Source organism: Sebastes fasciatus, chromosome 4 (genome assembly GCF_043250625.1).
Source record: "Sebastes fasciatus isolate fSebFas1 chromosome 4, fSebFas1.pri, whole genome shotgun sequence".
NCBI lineage: Eukaryota > Metazoa > Chordata > Actinopteri > Perciformes > Sebastidae > Sebastes > Sebastes fasciatus.
The window spans coordinates 19992399-20016234 of record NC_133798.1 but is presented as its reverse complement, the minus strand read 5'-3'; the positions used below and the strand labels follow the sequence as shown (position 1 = coordinate 20016234).

General features: G+C 39.8%; 1 protein-coding gene across 2 annotated transcripts in view; it reads right to left on the bottom strand.

The window, feature by feature from the left end:
* Window positions 1-2630: 2630 nt before the first annotated feature.
* LOC141766079 (cGMP-inhibited 3',5'-cyclic phosphodiesterase 3A-like) overlaps window positions 2631-23836 on the bottom strand; it is a 93831-nt gene continuing 72625 nt past the window's right edge. For both annotated transcript variants that reach the window (XM_074632571.1, XM_074632572.1), the window contains exons 5-14: window positions 20645-20718; window positions 19199-19350; window positions 18947-19084; window positions 17903-18014; window positions 17554-17667; window positions 16774-16973; window positions 15307-15510; window positions 13638-13799; window positions 10074-10350; window positions 2631-9283 (exon numbers count right to left, since the gene is read on the bottom strand). In XM_074632571.1, coding sequence (XP_074488672.1) covers window positions 8970-9283; window positions 10074-10350; window positions 13638-13799; window positions 15307-15510; window positions 16774-16973; window positions 17554-17667; window positions 17903-18014; window positions 18947-19084; window positions 19199-19350; window positions 20645-20718 — 1747 coding nt within the window. In that variant the 3' untranslated portion in view covers window positions 2631-8969. The remainder of the gene's footprint in view (window positions 9284-10073; window positions 10351-13637; window positions 13800-15306; window positions 15511-16773; window positions 16974-17553; window positions 17668-17902; window positions 18015-18946; window positions 19085-19198; window positions 19351-20644; window positions 20719-23836) is intronic.

Genomic DNA, 23836 nt, shown 5'->3' with positions numbered 1-23836 from the left:
TACTGCAGCAAAACTAATTGCCCCTCGGGGGACATAGAAAGGTCTTGAACTGAACTAGATAGATAGATAGATAGATAGATAGATAGATAATTGTGTTTGCAACAGCAGGTTATCCAAACAATGCACAGGAACAGTACATAAAATGTACATGTCAACACTAAAAAAAATATATCCGAAGAATCCAAAATATAAAGAATATTGGAATACACTATAAATATACCTGACACATACAACTATCCTAAAAAAAATCTAAATTATAAACATAGAATAACCCACTATATATATTTGCAAGTGTGCAATAGCATACTATACATACATTGGCACAAGTGTGCAATTTACAGTGTTTTGTTCTTCAATAAAAAAAAGGTAGTAAATGTGCAAATGTAGCTGTGCAAAATTCAACATGTGCAATATTATTACAGGACTAAAACAGGATGCAGTGTGGTTGAGACAGAAACTTAAAGAGCTGAGAGTACTTTGTTAGACAGAGGTGAGGTGTTGTAAAGAGTTATGGAGTGTGATGTGTCACATAATAAAAATATGCTGAGCAAAACCATACCATGCAGATTGTTCTCTCACACACAATGAGAACATATGATATGATCCGGATTGAGGAGATGTGGACCACTTCATGTTTATGGCTTCACTGCCAACTTTGTTACAGTTAAATGGAGGGCATTTAAACTATTCACTCACTATGAAATTGAAAATCGAAATTGCGTAGGTGTGAATGTGAGCATGAATAGTTGTCTGTCTCTTTGTGTTTCTCCTGTGATAGTCTGGCAACCTGTCCAGGGTGTACCCCGCCTTCGCCTAATGTCAGCTGGGATCGGCTCCAGCCCCCCTGCGACCCTGAACGGGATAGATGGATGGATGGAATTCTTTTTCATATAAATCTGTGCTCTACAAATGTAGTGAGCCCTATGCTCTACTCTATCTAAAAAAGGACTAATATTCATAGTAAAATGGGATGAATGGGATTGACACAGAATTATGCACCTTTACTTGCTTTTTAAAAAGTCACAAAACTTTGTGTTAAAGCAGTGGAGTTGAAAATGTGTTAGCACCCTCAAACAATAAGTCCAAAGTTTGATTGAAATAATATCACCTAACTGCAGTCAGCTTCATTAAAATTAGTCATAAAGGCTCACAAACAGTGAAGATTCAATCAAGTTCAGTTCTTTGCATGAATTGGATTGTTGCATTGGTTTCACATTTTTCCTCAACTCACCCCCAAAGTGACCATTTTCATGAAAAAGAAGACAGATGAAAGATGTTTTAAAAATGCCAATGCATCTTTAATGCTTTATGAAAGGTCATATTTTTCCCCTGTTGAGCCTAATGACACAGCAGGTGGTCGAACCTCATTTAATAAAAATGGAAGTTGTCATTTTTTGCTCTACTTAGAGCTCTCTAGTACGAGTGCAGCTGTAGGCGCATTCACAAAATGTGGTGGCTAGAAGGAAGCGCGCAAACTGGGTAAATGTCACAAGATTGTTACGGTTAGGCACTGATCTTGAAAAGTTAAGGTTAGGATAGGTCGTCGGGCGGGGAGTCTCGTGAGAGTTTTGCAAGTTTTTGAAGATCTCAGATCAGATATCGCGGTTTGCGGGTTCCCTTCTAGACACAACCGTGAAGATCATAAACAAGGCTGGGACACGGGCGGACACGGGTCTTGGGATATAGGGTATAACACATGCACAGTGTAACTGAAGCTGCGGTCATGCGTTGCGATTGGCTCAATGTGTTGTACCCCAAAGATATGATGCGTTGATGACGCGTGACCCAGCCTCTTTCAATAGGCCTTGACCATAAACAGGAAGAGAACATGTACACTCTCTTGTTTTAAATCTGTTATGGAACTTCAGCATCTGTGAAGTATTGACATTAGAGAGTTTTATTGCATTATTTACTAAATCTGGTCATGGAGAGAGGAGTTACAGCAGTTATTTTAAACTATTTATTAGCGTTTGCTCTCTTCAGTAGTGTTTTATCAATGCCACCTACTACGGCAGAAAGTTTGGAAAGTGTGGCCAGAGTCTGATGAAAATAAAGCTGATCGATATAGAACAAATAATTTCATCATCAGGGCAGACAGTTCAACAATTAGTATATAAACAATAGTCATGTTTATGTACAGTATATGACTCTTTAATCCTTACCTTTTTGACAAGGGTCTTGGTCTCCCTGTTACTTCCTGTCCTGGAGTTCTTGATCACTGCCATCGGCTAACTGTCTGTCTATCAAACAACATACAAGGATGTGTGTGTGCTTCCTTTAGCTTCACTCTATAAAGAGGGAGTAATGCACAACTGTTTATGCAAAAAATGCATTTTATCTAAAGTAAAGTTTATTCACACACTCCACTTTATAACAGCTGTGTGTATATGTGGCCTGTATAACCAATTCAACATAGCCAAATATTTGAGAACTGCACTTAAATAACATTTTTAAATGATCAGGAAATGGATAAGACTGTGTCTAGACTTTAACTTTGTTCCAGCACAAAGATGGCCTTAATGAAGAACAGCACCAAGAACTTATAAGAAGAATATGTCATGATGTACTTTGTAATATTCTAAATATCAATAATCAATAGATGAAAAATAAACACAACACAGACACGGGGATACCACAGAAATTATAGTCTTGTAATTCAATGTATTCACATTACAACATCCACATGGTTCAGTTTGTGACAACTTCTAATGATCTTCAAATATATTCACTGTATGATACATAATACCAATATAGGCACTTCCAGTAAGTCTGGCAATATTGAAGCTACAGTATAGTGTCTAAATTACAAAATGGTAAAAATAAATAATGTATATCTAAAAGAGTTTTTGTAGTTTTAAAATTTCTTTACTGTACAGCATATATGTATATTGTACAAAATGGAGCGTCAACCTGCAGGAAAGTTAATTATTTGACTTTCACAAATACTGTGTGTATTTGGACGTATTCTTCCTTGTGTAGGTATTAGTACATGTGATAAGTGCAAGGTACTAGTGAGAAGAAAGCAATTATTTAATCATGTGTCAACTATATAAAAATACTCATCTCTTTTTTTTCACATAATTGTAAAGCTTGTTTGGTTCCCATGGTTACAATTATGCTACATGTGTGAATACGTATGACAATCAAATAAAACCAATTAAAAAAAAAAACACTATCGAAAGCAAGTACTGACTTAAGACTGGTGTGACTGGGGGCAAAATGCATACATAGTCCACTCTAAAAAATAAAAAAAGAGATTACCAGCAAACTAACACAGTGGAGAGAATCCCGTCACCTCTAAAGATGAAAGGCGTTGTGTGAGTGATGGACGTTCTGCTACCGTTGACAGTGAGGATCTGTGATCTGCACGCTGAGCACATGGCAGATCAAAGAGGAAGCGCTAGGAGAAATATGCTATAGGACCATCTGCGAATAACAATTACATCTGAGTATCTGAGAAGAATTGAAGAACTACTTACTGCATCACTTTACCCTTCATTATTTCATCACCTCTACTTGTGAGTAGCCTCTACTCAACAGTAAATGCCAGCCAAATACAGGACGGAGTCACATTAGAGAGGCCGATAGAAGAATTCAAATAGACACAAACACACACTATCTTGCTCTCTCTCACACACACACATTGTATTTATACGTTCACAAAGCAGGAGCTTTGGAGAGCTTCAGTTGATGGAATTATATATATTTTTCTAATTCTGGACCACTTTAGCTAAGATGTCTGTTGTATTTAATAGCTTGCCGATATTACATTGGTGATATCTCATGAGGTTTTTCAAAATGCTGAATAAAATGTATTCATTGAATGTTTCCACTGCTCAACTTCCTCCCGTGACTAAAAACATTTTGAGGAACTCATTGCGATTACGACGAAAACGCATACTACGCACTACATACCCAATATGTGTACTACCGTTCAACATACTTTTGTGTGAATAAACGGTAGTATGTATCTTTTCGGACGTACTGAGCAGTAATTTACGTCGACACTTCCTGAGCACCCGATTCGACTGTTAACAGGCCATTAAATACTGTAGGAGTTATCAGTCGCTATAAGCACCATAGATGTGCTTCCGTAGGGGCCTACTACGCCTTCTACGTTGATGTTGTTAATGCTGCTTCTGTGCACTGCCTGTTGGCACCTGTGTCCGATCGGACTTGAAGCTGTTGTTGGCACTTACTCACGCTGTTCCCAACTATCTAGATCCTTGCTTGTGTTGTATGAAGTCTCAGATGTACGTCACTTTGGACAAAAGCATTTGCTAAATGTAATTGTAAAACTGTAGAAAAGTGAAAGTGAAACTTAAAACCAACACGTTTTAACACATACAACTGAATGAAACGTCACGTTTTGAACACAAACAAAAAGGCTTCTTTAGGTTTAGGCAACAAAACTATAACTTCTTTAGGTTTAGGCAAAAAAAAAACAGTTAAGTTTAGGGAAAAACATTGTGAAAATATTTGTTAATAATTGTTAAAACAACTATGAACACAAAGACAGCTACACATTGTTGGTTTCACACGGGGTGCAAACTCCAGTCTCCTGGGTGAAAGCCCTGTGTTTTGTGTCCCATCCATCATCCCTGACCTCCATCCCCACACTGTCTATACTACAGCACCTGACTTCCGCTTCTGCTCCTGTCATATTTACTACGGTCGTTAGAGGTCGCTGTCGTTTTCATTTATACCTTCTTTCGGTGATGTACCATGTGAATAGATGATAAAACCTACTATTGGGTGTAGTAGGCCCCTATTGACCCACATCTATGGAGCTTATAGCGACTGAAAACGCCTATTTAATAGCCTGACAACAGTCTAATCAGCTGTCCTGAGAGCCTCCTTGCCGGTTGGAGACGTGTAACCATGGTAACCTTTGTGAGAATCAAAGTCTGATATATTACACCTAGCAAAGTGAAATTTTATACCTACAGTTAAATTGAAGTGTTATTGACATCACAGAGCTGTCCGTCAACGTCTGCTATGAGTGTCATTGTCACTACCGCATTGCATTGTGGGATATTTATGCCGCCGTAATGTCCAACGCTGCATACTTTAATATTTCACCGGAAATAGTATGCAACTGGCGTACGATTGGTTTCATACTAAGGTTTTGGACATACTAAAACAATCTCACGTTCAGCGTACTAAATAGGACGCAACCAGGGTCCAAGTTAAGTTCCGGGGACTTTTTTATACGGGGCCTTTTTACTCCCAAAAAAAGGCCCTGATCGGGGGGTAGTAATCAGCCCTCATCACATGTCATGTTGTTTTTTCATACGTCAGCGGACTAATTTGCCTAATCTTTGCAGGTCTTTATACCGTGGTGGAAACACAAACAACAGTGGGCTGAAGGAACCTTAAGTTCCTTGGGTAGTAGTAGGAAGTAGTAGGTTTCCTTTGGCTATTGTGTCTGTAATGATGATTAAAGCTCATTAGGGATGAATTGAAGGCAACATACAGAAAACATTTTGTGTTTGCGATACAATGAGTGAGGCAAACCATGATCATTAGAGTCCAAAAGAAATGTTCTGATTCAGTGGCTGCTAACAAGTTTGATCTGATATAAATGATGCCTCTCTAATCAACGGGTCAACCAATTAACTTCAACTTGTGTGGCCTGAAAGCTGCAGTTCCTGAGTTCCTCCTCCTCCTCCTCCCTCCACACTGTAGCAGAGAGCAGTTAACAGGCCATTACGGATGTTGTGCTCCATTCACCACAGCCAGGAACATTGGGCGGTATTAGAGTATGTTAATGCAGGGTACAAGGACATGGTGTTCTACAACCAGCCTGATTTCAATCACAGGAAAGCACAACCATATCCTGTCTACAGGTTGAGCTGTGTGCTGTGCAGCTTTTTTAAAGATCGGTTTGGAGGAATGAGATTATGGAGGAGAGCAGTATGAGATGAGATATCGGTGAATTCAGATGTGCATCTAGGTCATGAGAACTTGACAAGATTAGCAGTGGATAATTCATAACATATTGCCTCGCTGCACTCGTGTGTGATAGGAAGTTGACCTGCCAACTCAGTGTAGAGCACTTTACTTATTCAACTCAAAAGCTACTGATGGTCTCGCAAACACTTTTTCTATGTAAATGTGAATTATTGAAGCAAAGTGGGATTTTGTCTCCCACTCAAGCTACTGTGCAGCTGGTTATGTAATTGGTTCACCTCGTGCCTTTTTTTTGGTTGAGGGGATATCATGTGACTTCAAGTCTTGCGCAGTAATGTTATTTTATTAAATTCCATTTAAAAGAATACGTTATAGAAGTGGTATTTTTATGTCTGTTGAAAACTCTTGGAGAGCACTTTCTCTTTGCTGTTTGCCTCATTGATTTCAACAATTAAAAGTGCAGTGTGTAGGATCTGGCGGCATCTAGTGGTGAGGTTGCAGATTGCTACCAACTGAAATTTCTCTTGTGTGCCAAGCGTATAGGAGAACTACTATGGCTGACGCGAAAACGTGAAAACGCGAATGGCCCTTTCTAGAGCCATTGTTTGGCTTGTCTGTTCTGGGCTACTATAGGCTCATTCTAAGGTAACAAAAACACAATGATTCATATTTTCAGGTGATTATACACTAAAGAAAACACACTTATTAATGTTATATTCCATTTCTGCCTGTAGATTTTTACACACTGTTCCATTAAATGTCTGGGGTGATGATCGCTCAAACTAACATTTAGACATTGTTTTAAATTTTGATCTTGAATTTAAACATTATTTTCACAGTGATCGTGAAGCAATAAGAAAACAATGACACAAAGATGAGTATTATGGATAGACAATGTCATGACTGACTATAATCACATTGGGCTATTAATGCAGTTATTTTCAACCATAAAAAAGCAATCATGGAACAAAAAATGTTAGGGCCAATGTTGGGCAAAATTCCCATGGACTGAGTGTGAGTGACAGACTAGTGGGTGATGGGAAATTCCAAATGACAAATTTGATGTCTCAAAGAGTAAAAGTGTGATTAAATAAGACCTACTGCTGCCATCAGCGTCATCTTAGCCATTACTGAGAAGGTAACTCACTGCAATACATATCCATTTCATTAAAGAAAGAGCAGTCTTTTCTACTGGCCTTGAACCAAACACTCTTTTATCAATCTTGACTAGCTTTCAAACTACATTTTTCTTGTGTGTACATTTCTTGCAGAATAATTTCCCTGTGTGTCATCACAGCAACAGATGTGATTTATCAGATTGGACTTGCAGAAGACTCTGACTCTGTCTGCTCTTAACTCTGAGAGAATGAATGTCTCCCTGAGGTGCCAGGAGAAGAACTCAGACAGATTCACTGTGTTTATCTGCAAAGATGTTATAATAGTCAAAAGGGGTTGTGACATAAACTTCACCCTTTTATGAACATTTTCTAAACTAGCTTACTATCCCTGCATGTTTGTAACCATAACTGTAACTTACTGTCCTCACAGGGGATACAGATGTTTACTTTGAATCTCAACAGTTGAGGTTTTCCTGAGGGTTAAAGGTCAGCATCATTTGCAGGTTTTTACATAATGAGGACTAGTGAGATATAGATTATATTACAGCACACTGAGTCCAGATACAGAGTAAGGAGAGTCAAAAATGGCAAAGAAAAGACAAAGGACAGTGTATTAAGCTTGTTTCATGCTTGCCGCATTTGCGAGGGTGACGTCATACCATCAGACACGTCACTTCGTGGGGGTCCTCGCCCGTCCGCGCACATCGAAACATTTTTTTTCTTTGAGGAGCTTTGAGAATGTGTGTTTGCCGCGAGGAGAAACCCACTCAGATCCAAACGTTTCCTCCTCACGATTCCACGTCAGCTCATGTCTGTGCAGCCGTCATTGCGAAAGAATAACCGAAGCTTTAGTTAGCCTACTTTATAGGAATTTACATTTTATTTATTTTAAGGACTCTGTTAAATAGATTATGCTTTCTGGTTCTTTATGTTTTTTGAATGCAGGGTTACCTGTTTGGTTGTTTATTTGAACACTTTGGTAGTATTAGTGTATGTTCTGTGTACTGGTCTTTGGTCTTGTATTCAGCACAGATTCATTTCCAACAACTGTCTGCTGCTTTGTCAGTTGCAGGCCTCTGGACTACAACATTTGGGACCCTGTAATGACCACTATACTATATTTACCTCGGGGCTGGAGACCAGAGATGGCACAAATAAACCTGCTGAATCTATCTATGTCCTCTGCGGACAGATTGTGCATTTGAGCGCACTAATTTAAACATGCAGACACACACACATTCACGCACACGAATACAGAGTGTAAGGAGCCTCGAGCCTCCTTCCTTAAAGTAATATGGCTACACCTAATGGTATAAAGTACTTAATTTGGCAACAAATGTAAAAAAAAACAAAAAAACATTATTTGATTTCATATGCTAAAGCCTACGGGTGAGTAATTAATTTTGGCAGAAGTTGAAAGGAATAAAAGATACGCCAATGTTCCTCATTTGATTGACTCCCTTTATAATCCATATATAGAAAAAGAAAACATATTGTGGCCCATGTGAGGCCTCAAAACTCTTGCTAAAATTGAAACACAAGTACAAGTAACTGTGATGTCTATATAGAATTGCATTCAGAAAATAATTATGTATAAATTGGCAGCAAATTTCTGCAGTCCCGTGTTACCACGTTGGGTTGAGGTCTGTGCGAGCAGTCTGCCTCTTCTCTTGACAGTAGCAAAAGAGTCTGTATCCCAAAGTACACAAAGAATCCTGTATTGCAATATGGAAAGCTCCGTTAAATGTTCGGTGAAACCAGATATTCAGATAAAATGTGTAAAGCACAAATTTTCCCACCCTGTTTTTTTCTGTATAGGCACACATTTCCCAAACATCTACAGTGTTGTGTCTAAGTGATGTGCTGGCAAAGACAGGAGTCAGTCGATAGGATAAGAAAACAAGAAATACTTCTTCACGTCCTTGCCCAAGGGCTGTTTCACTGTGGGTCCCCCTCTGCTAGTTCCTCTGGAGGTTTAGAGTCTTCCTGCGGAGACGCGGGCCACTCGGGTTCCTCCACTCCCTCCTCTGGATCCTCTCCTTCTACTAGCTCCTCTCTGCTGCCCGGCTCCTCTTCCTCCTCGTGAATGGCCAGGATTGGCTCGGCTACATTGTTTAAATGGACGGATTCTGCTCCTTGGCCCTGTTTCTGGGCCTCCTCTGCGATCACCTTCTTCCACATCTCGTGGTTCTCCAGCAGGTGGTGGGTGATCTGGCAAAAGACTTTCCTTCTATTCTTGGACGTTCCTTTTTCTGGAAAAGAAAAGTGTGATTACATTTTTTTTTGATGACCAAATTGAAAAGTAACTTACAATTGCAGTCACTCATTAGCAAGCAAACCCACTGCCTCTACCCTCTGAACAATAATTGGTCTCTCTGTCAGACCATGTGGTCAGACAGTTACACAAGAGCAGTTCCAGATGCCTCCACCAGTGTCACTCACCACTCTTAGAGCCATTTAAGATGTCTTTCTTCTCTGTTTCTTTATTTGACAGTGACACACAATAAATACACACTGCAACATGTACAGTGTTACTCCCGGGCTGCTCTAGAGAAAAACAGCACTGACTTACCGTTGTCTTATCTCTGAGTTCTCAGTAGCATTTACAGTAAACAGCATTGTGATCAGAGGCTTTGTAATCCGATGTTGAACTGCAATGTTTTTTAAACTACGAAAATCTGCTAAACTAATTTATTTTCCAAAGCTACGGTCTCCCCCGCGCCCTCGGACCGCGGCCAACACTGTTTTGCAAGACGGGCTTCACTAGTTATAACTTTGCGGTTTGGGCGCTTCCGTGTAGTTTGTGTTGGAGTCTGAGTCTGAACAGCGTAGTCACATGCGAGCGCGCATGGGACACCGACCCGCAATGATTTATACGTGTAAGAAGTTACAAACAGTCCCTTTAAAGGACTTGGACCAGTTGGAGTGCAATTGTCAGGTATTTTAGCAAGGCTCCTGCGTACCATTAGACCGGCGCTTTCGTACCACCAGTGGTACGTGTACCACAGTTTAGGAATCACTGTTTTAGACCATAGTGCTTACGTGATGCTTCAGAGCTGGTGGACGTGTCTTCCTCTGCAGTGTCCTCATCCTCTTCCTCCTCCTCCTCCTCCTCCTCCTCCTCCTCATTCTCCGTGATCTCCGACTCCTCTGGGTTGGGTTCCACCCATCGTCCAGGCATGAGGCTGGCTGAGTCGTAGGAGTTGCACAGCGGTCCCACGATGTGTGTGATGAACGATTCCTGGAGTTTGGCCAACTGCGGTGCCGCTCGGTCCATGAAGGGGCTGACGGCAAGGCCCTGGCTGGACTCCTCATCGCCCTACATAAAGCATGACCCACATTAGTGCACGAATGCCAAGACATGGCATGATTCAACGTTTCAACACGAAGAACGGAGTCATTCAGGCCACAGTGAATAAGTGGGATAGATGTCAAGCCTACGTCTTTCAGCTCCTAAGTTATTTGTTTCACAATAAGCGATAGGTTTGAGTCTTAATAGTGGAAGAATGGGAAGGTTGGTGCCTCCTGCATCAGAGAGGTGAAACAAAAAAAATCATTTGTGGCACTGTCAGCACTCAAAACATAGTGTGACAGGTAGAACAAAATAGTGAACCTTAAAGCGGAGTCCAAATCCTCCAAAAAAGACATTTACACAAAGGCCTAAAGAATATAAGAACACAGAATATAAAAGTGGGGCAGCAGCATCTATGACGGCTGTATAGATGATAAGGAATAACAGCTATTGTAAGGTTTCCTGGTTGCCTTGGTAACTGACCCCAGGTGTCATCCCATACACTTTACATACTTTTGTTCCCTGCAGAGCAGCAAGCTGCTGATGTAAAGCATAATGAGTGTTGTCAAAAAGATGGGATCTGAGATGGATCTGCATCTTCTTGGACTTTCTTGACAGCTGTCACCATGACTACATCCTAAACAGATGAGTTCAGAGATGTTGCGAGGTCAGCTTTCTCATGTCTTTTAGATGTGTTTAAGAAACAGTGTTATGAACACAGTAACCAGTTGTATGCTAACTGATCTCTCCAAATAAATACAAGGCAGTTCATATTTGGTAGTAGGACATATGGTATATAATAAGTGTGAGCCTCTGTAAGCCCAGAGATTCATCCAGTATTGTGATACAGATTCAAACACACAGATCCTGGTTCACACATCATAATCAATTTCATAAAGCCTGTCAGCATTGCGAACAAATCTTCCCCTCGAGGCTCTGTCGACATGGTTTCTTGTGCTCCATGACGTGTCTGTGTTATGATAGTGTGTATGCATTGTATAATGTACGTGCTTGAACATGTTCTGTATTGCTTTGCTGCTTCTTTTCAAGGTTGTTGGTCTCTCAAGGCTGTCGGGTTAATCAGAGGCTGCTGCTCCACCTGAATGACAGTTGCCTGGGCAGCCTGCCTGCGTCACCACATCTAGCAGCCCTAAAACTATTGTCACTGAAGAGCATTTCTGCTGCGAGGCTCCCCCATAGACCACAGAGAGGCTTAGAACATGCTGATTGTGTCACCTATCTGAAGTAGCAGGGTACATAAGGCCGGGCCTGAGCGTGACCCAGAGGCAATTAGCTGCCATTCAGTACCAAGGGGACATACTGTACTGTAACAAAGGTCACTGAGGGCGGCATTAGGCTGAAGGCATGACTAGATTCAGGTGATTATAGCAGCACTGTACACTGCGACCTCTTTATTACGTACGCCTGTACAATCTAATGCAATCCAATACAACTGTTCTGCCATAAAGTTTACTTTTATTATGATGTTTTTTAGTCCTAGAGGTGTTAATTCAACTACTTGTTTTAGCATTGTAGTCATATTTAGTGGAGAAGTTGTACTGGACTGCATAATATTTATAATATATTTCAGCCTCGTTGTGTATACTCGCTTCATGCGACCGTGGTGTAGTTCGTTTATAGCCTAACGTTAGCTTTTTACTTCTGGTGATTGCATTCACACTTCAAATATCATAAAAGTGGTCATTTGTGAAGATTATCTTGCTGAACAAAACGTGTAAGTATTATAAACGTTTGTTTGCCACAAAGCTTATTTTTTGCAATAATCCAAAACCCAAAGGAAAAATCCCATTGGCTTTTTGTGGAGGGAACCTACAAAAATACGTCACCCCTGGAGCACTCAACAATAAGCATACACTTGAATGTGGTGTATTTTGGGCAATGTCAACAAAAACTGAACATTACGAACTTTTGTAAAGGTAGAATTTATGGCAGAGTTGTTTTGTTGTATTGAATTGCAATATATTTTATGGGTATACCTAATAAAGCGGCCACTTAATGTATATTAAAAATTAGGTCACATTATTTTATTACAATGACAATAAAGCAACACATGCGTATAAAGCATACATGTGAATCATTAGCACATTATTACAGTCAAAGTTACAAGAGACCTTTACTATCTCTACCTTTCCTTTGGCTTATGTAAAAAACATTTAAATGAATAATGCAAAAGTAGAACACATAACCGAACCAATGCATAAATCTTGTCATGGAAATATGACGGCGCCTCACACAATAACAGCTCTCAGTGGGAGCGCTGCCATTATTATCTCAATATGTCAGAGAGACTGAATGGAAAATGAATTTAAGGGACCAAAAGCAATCAAAGTGTATGCGGAGGAAGAAATAAAGAGAGGAGGACTGTAGTTTAGCTTCTGTACTTGCTTCTATGAGTTTGAGACTAAACTCAGCATGCTATCAGGAGTCATCCTGTTCTGCTCATCTCTGCTATTTGAGAGAAAACTGTGTAATTAATTCAAGTAGTTTAAATATATTTACCCCTTGTCTATGTGTATGTGTGTCACCAGTTCGATTTTTAGGTCGGAAGAATGACGAGTGACCTTAATTTGCATATTAAGGACCTTCTGGTTGGTTCTAAAGTGAAGGTTCAGAGGTCGGTTTCAGGGTTGAAGTTAGAATTATGAGTAGGATGGGCATGTTAAGATTAAGATACTGCATGTAGTTGTGATGCTGAAAGGATAAGGTTTGTGACATTCTATATTTTTTTTACTCATTATTTTTAATAAACAAATCCCATGAAAAGATCAAAACCAAAAATGCATTAGTCTCTCTATCAGCTTGTTTGTGGCTCTTAGCACCATGCCCATTCGTTGTGCAAGAAGTAAATCTAAAAAAATAAGATCAGAAATAACCGTAAGACTTCATTTTACAGGTCCGCAAATTTCATGGTAATTAGGTGATAATTAGCAAGTAACCTGTTAGAAATTTCTTTGGAATTACTGCTAAATTACCCCAATGTTTACCTCTAAATTTATCGAATTTCCCAATAGCTGGTAATTTATTTAATACATTTCCAGGAAAAGAATACAGAGTTAATTGATCTGCTTTATTTCCATGTCTGAAGTTACTTGCTAATTATCACCTAATTACCATGAAATTTGCGGACCTGTAAAATGAATGATTTAATTTTACAGAGGTACTTTATTGGATAGTGTGTTATACTGCGCAGGTGTTTGTGTTGTTGTGTCCCCCCTGCACGTAAACAGTACATTGATCTTTAGTTTAGCAACTACAAACGAGGTCCAAGTTCCCCTCAGAGACGGTTCACACACCTGTTCATAGAACTCGTTGACGATGCCCTCTGTCCACTGCAGATGCAGGTCCTTGCACTTCAGAGGCCCATTGATGTCAGCCAGCTTAATGCACATCTGGCAGACCAGCAACCTGTCGTTCTCGTTGGACCAATCAATACCTGTGGATGGATCATCACCCACCTAGGGGATCAACAAAGAGACATGTTGACATTTAACATATTCAAATATGATGTGAGACAGCACGTGATATGTAGATATTATGTAAATGTGATGCCATTGATCTGTTGTTCACAGATTGTGTATTCATTTTAATGTCTAGAGGATTCATTAACCAGGGAGAAGACATACAGCAAAACTGGAATGCACTGTGGATTACAAACTTAAAGGGACAGTTCAGGTGCTTTGAAGTGGGGTTGTATGAGGTAGATGACGTAAAGTAGATGACGGTCGGCACACCCCCAGTTTGGGGAAGCAGACAGTAGTATCTGTTATTTCTAGTTATTCTTCATGAGCTTCAGATCTGACTCCAAGAGTCTTATCATTCTAACCTAATAATTCAGGACGCTGAATAGATCAAGTGAGAAACTTGATGGGTACTTCGCAGAAAGCTAATTTGCTTCCAGGAAGAGCAGCGCGCCACAGTGAGACACACTGCTGTTACTTTTACTGCCAAGCCAGCAAGCTCAACGCTAGCTGACAGGCCTTGGCCATCGAGCACCCCCACTGTACTAATACCCACAATGGAAAAACCCAAGACCCTCAAATCCAAAGCCAACAATCTGTCTGCACTTAAATGAGTTCTTGAAAAGCTGCAGGAAGCTTCATGTTGTTGACTTGAGCTGAACGTACTGCGAGTGCTGCAATGTTCTGCACAAACAGACTTGTTCCTCGAAAACCACTGGACATTTACCTTTAAATAAAGCTTTTCTTTCAATATTAAAAGAGCTGAGGTATGAATGTATGAGAAAAGCAGCTGAGACCTCTACAGAATACACTGGACTGAATAATACTGGTACCATTGAAAGTTAACCAGACAATTAATTATTCTGCAAATCTAGTTTCCAAAGACAACAAAATATAATTGCTATTAAAAGTTAAACTTCTCACTATCTGAGGATAAGTATTCATAACCCAGTGTTGACCTATAATCCCGAACCCACAAAATTACTTATATTAAAGGTCAATAAACAATCCGAGAAGTTTTTAAGTTCATGATGTTGTGAAATCTACATTTTCAAGGGATTTAAAGGTGCAGTGTGTAGGATCTGGCGGCATCTAGTGGTGAGGTTGCAGATTGCAACAAGCTGAAACTTCCGTTTGCCAAGCGTGTACGAGAACTACGGTGGCTGACGCGAAAACGCGAATGGCCCTATCTAGAGCCAGTGTTTAGTTTGTCCGTTCTGGGTTACTGTAGAAACATGTCGGCCAGCTCTGTGAAGAGGAGCCGCTCTGTATGTAGATATAAACCGCTCATTCTAAAGTAACGATAACACAACAATTCTTATTTTCAGGTGATTATACACTAAAGAAAATATACTTAATATTATATTACATTTCTGAAAATAGATCCCTCTAATTGTTACACACTGTTCCTTTGATCACCATATTCATAAATAACAAAAAACAGATCTAAAAGTCACATCTTTTGAATACTTAATGTCAAACAATATTGTGTTTTTAGAACTACCTTGGCGTTGAACTCAGCTAGGAAGTCAAAGTGCTTCTTTAGATCAGTGGCCAATATGGCCTCAATGACCAGAAAACGGAAGCGCTTGAACTCCCCGTGGTCCAGGTTGACGAGGAAGTTGAACTCTGGCCGCGACATGAAGAGGTTCCAGGCTGAGGCAGCGTGGTGGTTTTCCAGAACGGATCGATCATTGTAGAGCACCGCCTGCAAACACACAAGCACTTTACATTTACATAAACAAGTACAGAAATGCCTGTATATGATTCCAGCAATCCTGCACATACAGTACTAAAAAAAAGAGAGACGATGATGTATATCACTGGTTCCCAACGTTGGGGTCTCGACCCCCACTAGGGGTCATCAAAACTTCTGGGGGGTCGCGAGGCCCTCGTGATTTAGGGGTGTAACACAACTTTTTAAAAACAGTTGGGCTTTATCGCAGCATTTCATTCATTTCTGTGAGGAAAACTAAATTAAATTGTTATTTTTAAAATTTTGATTATTATTTAAGATATAAACAGGAAAATGTCACGGTGAAGACCTGGACACAAACTATATTCACCTTCCCTCTCTGCCTCGTCCTGCATTAGAAAAGTACGCAGTTAAAACAACCAAAGAGCTAATAGAACAATGGCCAAGTGTCAGAACTAAGAAAACACTGAATTTGTTAAAAAAGAAACCTATTAAGTATGTGTGATTGTTAAAAAAAATAATAAAAAAATAATATTGACAGAAATTGTATTAAAAGTTCCTAAAAATAACAGGAAAACTCATCTCTGATGACATATTCACAGGAAATAATCTGCTCAAAATTCATCCAAATCGTTCGTTTTACACAAACTTCCCGCAGTTATTGTGTTCACTATTTGGGTGAATTGAACAGTTTATCAGTTGTTATGTACTATTATTGTTATGCATTGAATATAATATGAAAAAGTTATAAAATATGTCAATTAGTCAGTTTACTCAATGATGAAACGGGTCCCTCAAGGAAAAAGGTTGGGAACCACTGATGTAGATGATTAAAATGTTGCTAGAGTGTTACACAAAACACACATTATGCTTCCAAAGTATTGTCAAGAGAATTATAGCCACTGTACTACATGGCTACTCTCTGATAGATAAGCATTCTTTCAGTATTATGACAGCATGTTTACCCAAATTTATGACGTCTATCCAGAAAATACTCTATAGATCTCAACAGAACTTTACAAATCCAACGCTGACATTTCCTCCTCGTTGCTTGTCAATTTCTAACAAGCAACGAGGAGCTACTGATTCTGCTGTCATCAACTCATTATTTGCTTCAGCTCTGCCGGTGCAGTTTGGCAGTGAAACAGACAAAGTAGAAGAAAATTGCCAATCAAAATGATCATCTTGTTGATTACAAAGAAAAACAAGTATTGTAAAAGTAAATCAATCAAAGTCACGCAGTTCTCTCTACAACAGGCTGAATAGCATGAGTACCTGTGGGGCGCTGGTAGCCACGAGGAAAGCGTTGGTCCGTCCGGGGTGGTCGTAGTCGTGCATTGCGGCAGCCACATAAAGGGCCATGAGCTCCAGAGCCGGTATGAGGCCTGACAGGCAGCCGTAACCGTCTTCTGACACAGTGTATGTCTTTGAAACCAGGAAGCCCATATGACTGTGTGTTATTCCACTGTCAGAGTCTAGCCGTGGGGGGACAGACAAAGAGAGGTGAGAAGCAGCGTGGCACACATGTGCCTAAACACACACACACACACGTCTAGAGCACACACACATGCAGTAACACACACTTGAACATTCAAATCCACTTATATGTGGATCAAAGGGATGGCCCTAGTAAGGCGTACAAATGAGGTTATGGAAATATGGGTGAGAGGGAACTCTAATCTGCCTGCAATTTCATGCTGTTCCAGACTTCAAATAGTGTTTGGTACGTAAACGCAAGTGCCAAAAGCCTGAGTAAGATAAGACAAACTGTGAGTAGGATAAGAACACACACTCCTGCAGGTTTGATGCTCCGACATTAATGAGATGGCTCACAGTAAAGCTGCAGGCAGATGGAAAGATCTAAATAAAAAAGTCTGGCCTACATATAGACAGTCTTTATGTGGCTTAACAAAAGTTAGAAAAACTGAACAAAAAGGTGTCGGGAGCTTATGTGTTCTTATGTGACATCTTCCAACACACTGTTATGGACTGAAAGATTCACATACACACCAGCACTCACACCAAATGTCTGCATGTATGTACTAATGGACCCACCTGAGTCACTGGCTGAGCCGTGGTCAGTGATGAGGCTGGGCAGACCGGGAACAGCCTGCGTAGTGAGGTACCAGACTGCATGAAGCACATCTGTGGCGTGGACCCTGTTGTGATCTGGGTCAGGGAAGAAAAAAAAAGTATGTTCAGTGTGTGTGATCTCCTCCACCAGGGTGCACTGTTAGGCTGCTTATGTTCCTTGTAACAACATAAAGGCTACACACACTCATATATGATGGGATGACGTTTCCCTCTAGTGGCTGCTTTCATTGTTACAGCTGCAAACAAGGTTATAAGTAAACTGATGCAAAATTAAAAACACGAGGAGAAGGAGAGAGATGTTCGATCTTACATGGTATGTCTCTGTAACCATTCTCAAGGGCATGGAAGTAGTTCATGAATTCATTTACAGGGATCTTGAAGGTCTCAAACAGGCCGGTGTCTTCAAAGAGCCTGTAGGAGACCTGAAAGACAAACATCAAATTGTAAGAGAACTGTGAAATTGTCTGTGAACATCACCAGGCTTGAATAATCAACACATTACAGTTATTAGTTGTTTTACTTTAGTTTTAGTTACTTTATTAGGTACACCTGTACAATTTAATGCAATCAAAACACCTGTTCTGCCATAAAAGTTTACTCTCGTGATGGTTTTTAACCGTCGAGGTGTTAATTCAACTACATGTTTTTGCATTGTCGTCATAGTTAGTGCGGTGGTGTTTCTAATATTCTGTATGTAAATACGGTAGACAACAAATAAGAAACATCTCTCAAATAGAGCTGTCAAACAATTAAAATATTTAATCGCGATTAATTGCAAATTAATCACACATTTTTTATCCATTCAAAATGTACCTTAAAGGGAGATTTGTCAAGTATTTAATACTCTTATCTACATTGGAGTGGCTAAATATGCTTGCTTTATGCAAATGTATGTTTTTATTTATTACTGGAAATCAATTAACAACACAAAACAATGACAAATATTGTCCAGAAACCCTCACAGGTACTGCATTTAGTATAAAATATATGCTCAAATCATAACATGGCAAACAACAGCTGTCAGCCTGTCAGTGTGCTGACTTGACTATGACCTGCCCCAAACTGCATGTGATTATCATAAAGTGGGCATGTCTGTAAAGAGGAGACTCGTGGGTACCCATAGAATCCATTTGCATTCACATATCTTAAGGTCAGAGGTCAAGGGACCCCTTTGAAAATGGCCATGACAGTTTTTCCTCGCCAAAATTTAGCACTTGGGGCGTTATTTCTCGACAAACTAGTATGACATGGTTGGTACCAATGGATTCCTTAGGTTTTCTAGTTTCATATGATGCCAATATCTTCGTTCTAGCTTCAAAACTGAGTCAAGGTTGGTGCTCCCAGTTATGCTCACCTGACTGAGGATCCGTCCACATTTCCCGTTGGTCTTCTCCATCAAATTGAAGATGGGGAAGTTCCAATTATTTAGCTGACTCGTCAGAGGCTCCAAATCCTCCATTACTAACGGCTCTGGAGCCAGAGTTGGTTTGTCCTGTGACAAAAGCGGTAAGACAAATAGATACGATGTTAATGATGTATGTTCCAATATGACTGTGTGATTGTAGGTTTGTTGTTGTGTTTCATTAACAGCCCGGCCTTACTGTACCTCAGGAGGTATTAGTGGGTGGAGGATGACATTCTGGGCTGGGTTTTTTCCTTCCTCTGTGTCCTCCTCTGTATGTGCTACATCACTGCTGTCACTGTGGTTGGCTTCGTGGGTGCTGTCGTAGTCTGATGACACCAGCACTTGGTCCTCCGCTAGTAAAAGACAGAAACAATGAGAAGTCACACTGCGGCCTACAGTGAGGGAAACTGATATCCACAATGAAACTGATGCCACATCTCTTACTCAAAACATGTCTTACAGTGTGTATGGTGGCAGCAGTGCTTTATACAATTCAGTTCAATTCAATTCAATTCAAAGGGGCTTTATTGGCATGGGAAACATACGTTTACATTGCCAAAGCAAATGTGAAATAAAAACAAGTACGTACAATAAGTAAAGATCTACTACAATAAAGAAACATGTAAACAGAGCTGTGTAACATTGCAACATTGAAACCAAATATATAAATTAAAATCTGTAAGGTTTACCTTAAAAATACAAACAGAAACATTTTGCTCTTAAAGATATATACAGTATATACAGATACGTAAAGTTAACATAAGATAAAAATAGAAAAATGTAGACACTGCATTTAAAAAATATAAATACAAATAAGTGAGAACTGTGTAAACACTGCAACATTTTAAGAAATGTACATATATACAGTAGTCTGAGGTTGTATCATCACAAAAACTAGTATGTCTGCACTTTCAAAGCTGGATTTCTGACTGATCGGTTGTTGAGTACTGGTGCAAAAAGGTGAATGAGTTAAGAATTTCTTGCCCTGTGACTATTGCTGCAACTAATAATTATTCATTATTTCATCAATATTTCACTGTCGATTAATTTGTCCATTATTTTCTCGATTAATCGATTAGTTGTTTGGTCTATAAAATGTCAGAAAATAGTGAAAAATGCCAATCAGTGTTTCCCAAAGACCAAGATGACGTCCTCAAATGTCTTGTTTTGTCCACACCTCAAAGATATTCAGTTTACTGTCATAGAGGAGTAAAGGAACCAGATTTAAGAAGCTGGAATCGGAGAATTAAACTTTTTTTCTCAAAAAATTACTCAAACCAATTAATCAATTATCAAAATAGTTGGCAATTAATTTAATAGTTGGCAACTAATCGATTAAACTTTGCAGCTCTAAAAAATAGAGAAAAGTTTCCAGATACAAGAAACACTGGAAATGTCACACCACTACAGAAGTGATTAGTCGGGACAGTCATTTGTTTGTTTGGGGTTTTATGCAGCTGTACAGTAAGGAACATGCCTTTTTATTCTTTTGTTTTGAATATGTGTACTCTATATATTAGGCTCCTATAGCAGTACATTGTAATGGGCACAGGCATACAGTATATTAGTATAGTATATATTCCCACAAACACTTTTACTATGAGGTAGTGTTGGTAATGATAGGAGGAAAGAAGACTGAGAGCATACCTGACCGTGGTATCCTGTCTCCCTTGTCTATAGACCCCTCCCCGTGGCTCAGTCTGATGTATGGTCTCCCACAGCTGCAGACAAGAGGGGGTTAACACGTTAGAGATAAAGTGCAGGAAAGGGAAGTGTTTCATTTAACTCCATAGCGTATGTTGTAATGCTTTGGTATTTGCAGATGGTGCTGTGCTGCATCTTTGACTACTGCATATACATGTCAAGAACATGTTCAACCTCTATGAGACAACATACTGAAAGACTGTTAAATGTCAAAAAACGACACATTATCAGGGTCAATTTTATCCTCTGTTCAGACATTCACATACAAATATGTATTAAAACATCAAATGCTAGAATCTGTTTTGTAGTTTTAGCAGGATAAGATGAAATTTTAATCGGAGTGTCTATTTGCACCCAGGTGAGAATAGTCAATCGGAAGCTATTCAGCTATTTACACCTAGCCAAGCTACTTAATTTAACAATAGTTAGCTAGCCGAATGGCTTTCTGCCCTTTTGGCAGGATATTTAGTAGTAGTAGTAGTAGTAGTAGTAGTTGACTTGTTATTTTCAGTTTTCAGTCAGTTTGGTTAGGTTTTGGCAACAAAACTACATGGTTAGGTTTAGGAAAAATATACATACAGTACATATACACATTCAGTATCTAATGTGTGCCCGGGTCTGGTTGGCTACGGACAACTCAGTGCTTGTCTCTACCATGCTATATTCACCCGGGTGTAAACAGCCACATTAGCTATTCCTCCCTGGGTGCAAATAATACTACTGGCTACTGACACCTGGGTGCAAAAAGCATCTGCCAATTTTAAATACTCTTGTGAGGTGTTTATCAGATTTCTATGTAGTTAGTTTTGTTTGGCAGAACAGATGGTTAAAAACCAAAATCAACAGAAAATGCTAAAATAAAAAACACCGGGGGACAAATGCAGAATAGTACTGTACATGTGTGTTTGTTTGCAGAAAGCAGAATGTGAAAGCCTTCGCTGTCTGTAGCCGCGCCAAAGAATTGGGAATAATGCCATTCCCTACATCTGTCTTTGATGTCGAACCAGTCGGCAGAAGTTGTCAAGAAAAAAAAAACTTAATGAGATTCCTACTGTGCTGTCCCCACATGAAACAGACGCTGTGCAGATGCTTCGAGAAGAATACTCATTAATGGAGTTAATGGATGCACACATTAACACAATGCAACGAGAATAAACAACGGAACAAACTGGAAACAGTTGCTGGTACTGGCGCTTTTGTAAATGACTCACTAGAAAAGTGAGCCCACCCTCTTTGAGCTTTATGACGAATCAGTGTCAGCCTCCCCGAGCTGCTCTCAACAGCTTTTCCATGTTTCTCCATTGAGGCCGATGTCAGGCTGGAGGTGGTTCCAATTAAAATACCTCTCCCTAAATGTTGTAAAACCTGCCTTCTCAGGGCAGGAAATGCCTGCCGTTAGAGCACGGTGTCACAGGGAGCACAAAGCCCCGTAGTGTGTCTATCTCCTTCTGATAAATTGTTTCTTGAACACTTTTGAGCTGCACCCAGCCCGCCTAATGGCCCCGAGGCCCCAACAAAGGCAGTCCTGTTGTGTTTGCGTGGCCAGGTTGGACCACGGTGTGTAATGCCTAGCAGGTGTGGAATATAAAATAGTTTGATAGTTTGGCGGGCGAACAGTTAGTATATTATTGTCAGGGGGGTCTGGGCAGGCAGCAGTGCTTGGCTTAAAAGGTTTACTTTTAATGAAAGTTGAAGAACTGGCAGACACTCGTCCTATTCTGCTAATGCAGCAGAATGGCCTCGGCTACCGACATCGAGCCTTCAGCACTGAATGTAAATAAGAAGGTTTTCCCCGGACGAATCTGTCAGTCATGTATCAAGTGACTCCGCTTTTATCACAAAAAGCCTCTTAAGCGTAGTTACAGTAGTTAGCACTGTAGTTACAGTAATTTAACTGTCCCAGTGAGATGTACCTACAGCATGAAGAGAAAATACACTTTCCTGTATGTTTTTGTTTCAACACTCTCTCAAAGAAATATATTTTTTTGCCTGATACTTTTGAGAAGAATAAAACTGCTGCCTGCAAATATGTTTGTTCCCGTGGTTTGGATAGATTTAGGCAACAAAAACATTTTGGAAATTTAGGAAAAAAGCATGGTTTCGGTTAGATATTGAAAAAAAAGTACTTTCTCGTGCGTCAAGTCACTGTGGAGTTTTTTATACTTTAACCAAAACCATAATTTTTCTTCAACCTTGACTAAGTGCTGTGAGTGCTTAAACACAACCATCAAGACATTAATGATACTGTTGTTGCTACAAGTGGTTACCCTATTTAACAAATTAAATATGTTGTCATTCAACGTTTTACGGATAGGTTTAGGGCCGCAACTAACTATTATATTATTTCAGTTGATCTGCTAATTACTTTTTCGATTAAAGCTGAAGTAGATTGGAGCAAATATGATTAAAAAAAGTTGTTTTTATAAAACAGTCGCTATATCCTGACAGTAGTACATGAAACAGGTAACCTGAAAAAAATCATGTGCCTCTGTGTACTCCGGTGTCATCCCGTGCTCCTAACCGCATCTGCAAGATTTCACATACCGGAGGAAAACAAGCAGTAAGAGCTGATCTGGGATCTTCTGTCCATCTGCCGTCTATGAGAGCCGGCTGTCAATCACTCGCGAACTCCGACTAAACGGTCAAACTAGGCAGCGCTGATCAAATATGCATCAATTTTATGTTACAGTAATGCCTATATCTCGCCTCAAATGTTTTCAGAATCATCTTGTAGTACACGGTTTAGCTGTAAAATGAGAAAGTTTGTGACCTGTCAGCCAAATGCCGGTCACATGACCGGAGCACAGCCAATAGGAATGCTTTCTCTCTGAAATGACCTGTGATTGGCCAAAGTCTCCCGTCACCGTTTTTTCTAAACGTGCTTTTGCTGTCGTAAAATTAGTAGTTTATAAACATAATGTGTGGGACACAAGAATAATGCAAAGGTCAAAGGTCAAAATTGGTTTCTTGCCTTGCACATAATTTTAACAAATATAAATACAGCTAAGGTCAGTTGTCAAAGTCAATTGGGAGTGTTTCTCTGAAGTAGAAAAATGACTCCTGTTCTCATACAAAAGCACCATGGCATTCTCCAGAATAAACCTTCATCAAGTTAATTATCCTGCAATAGGAAAT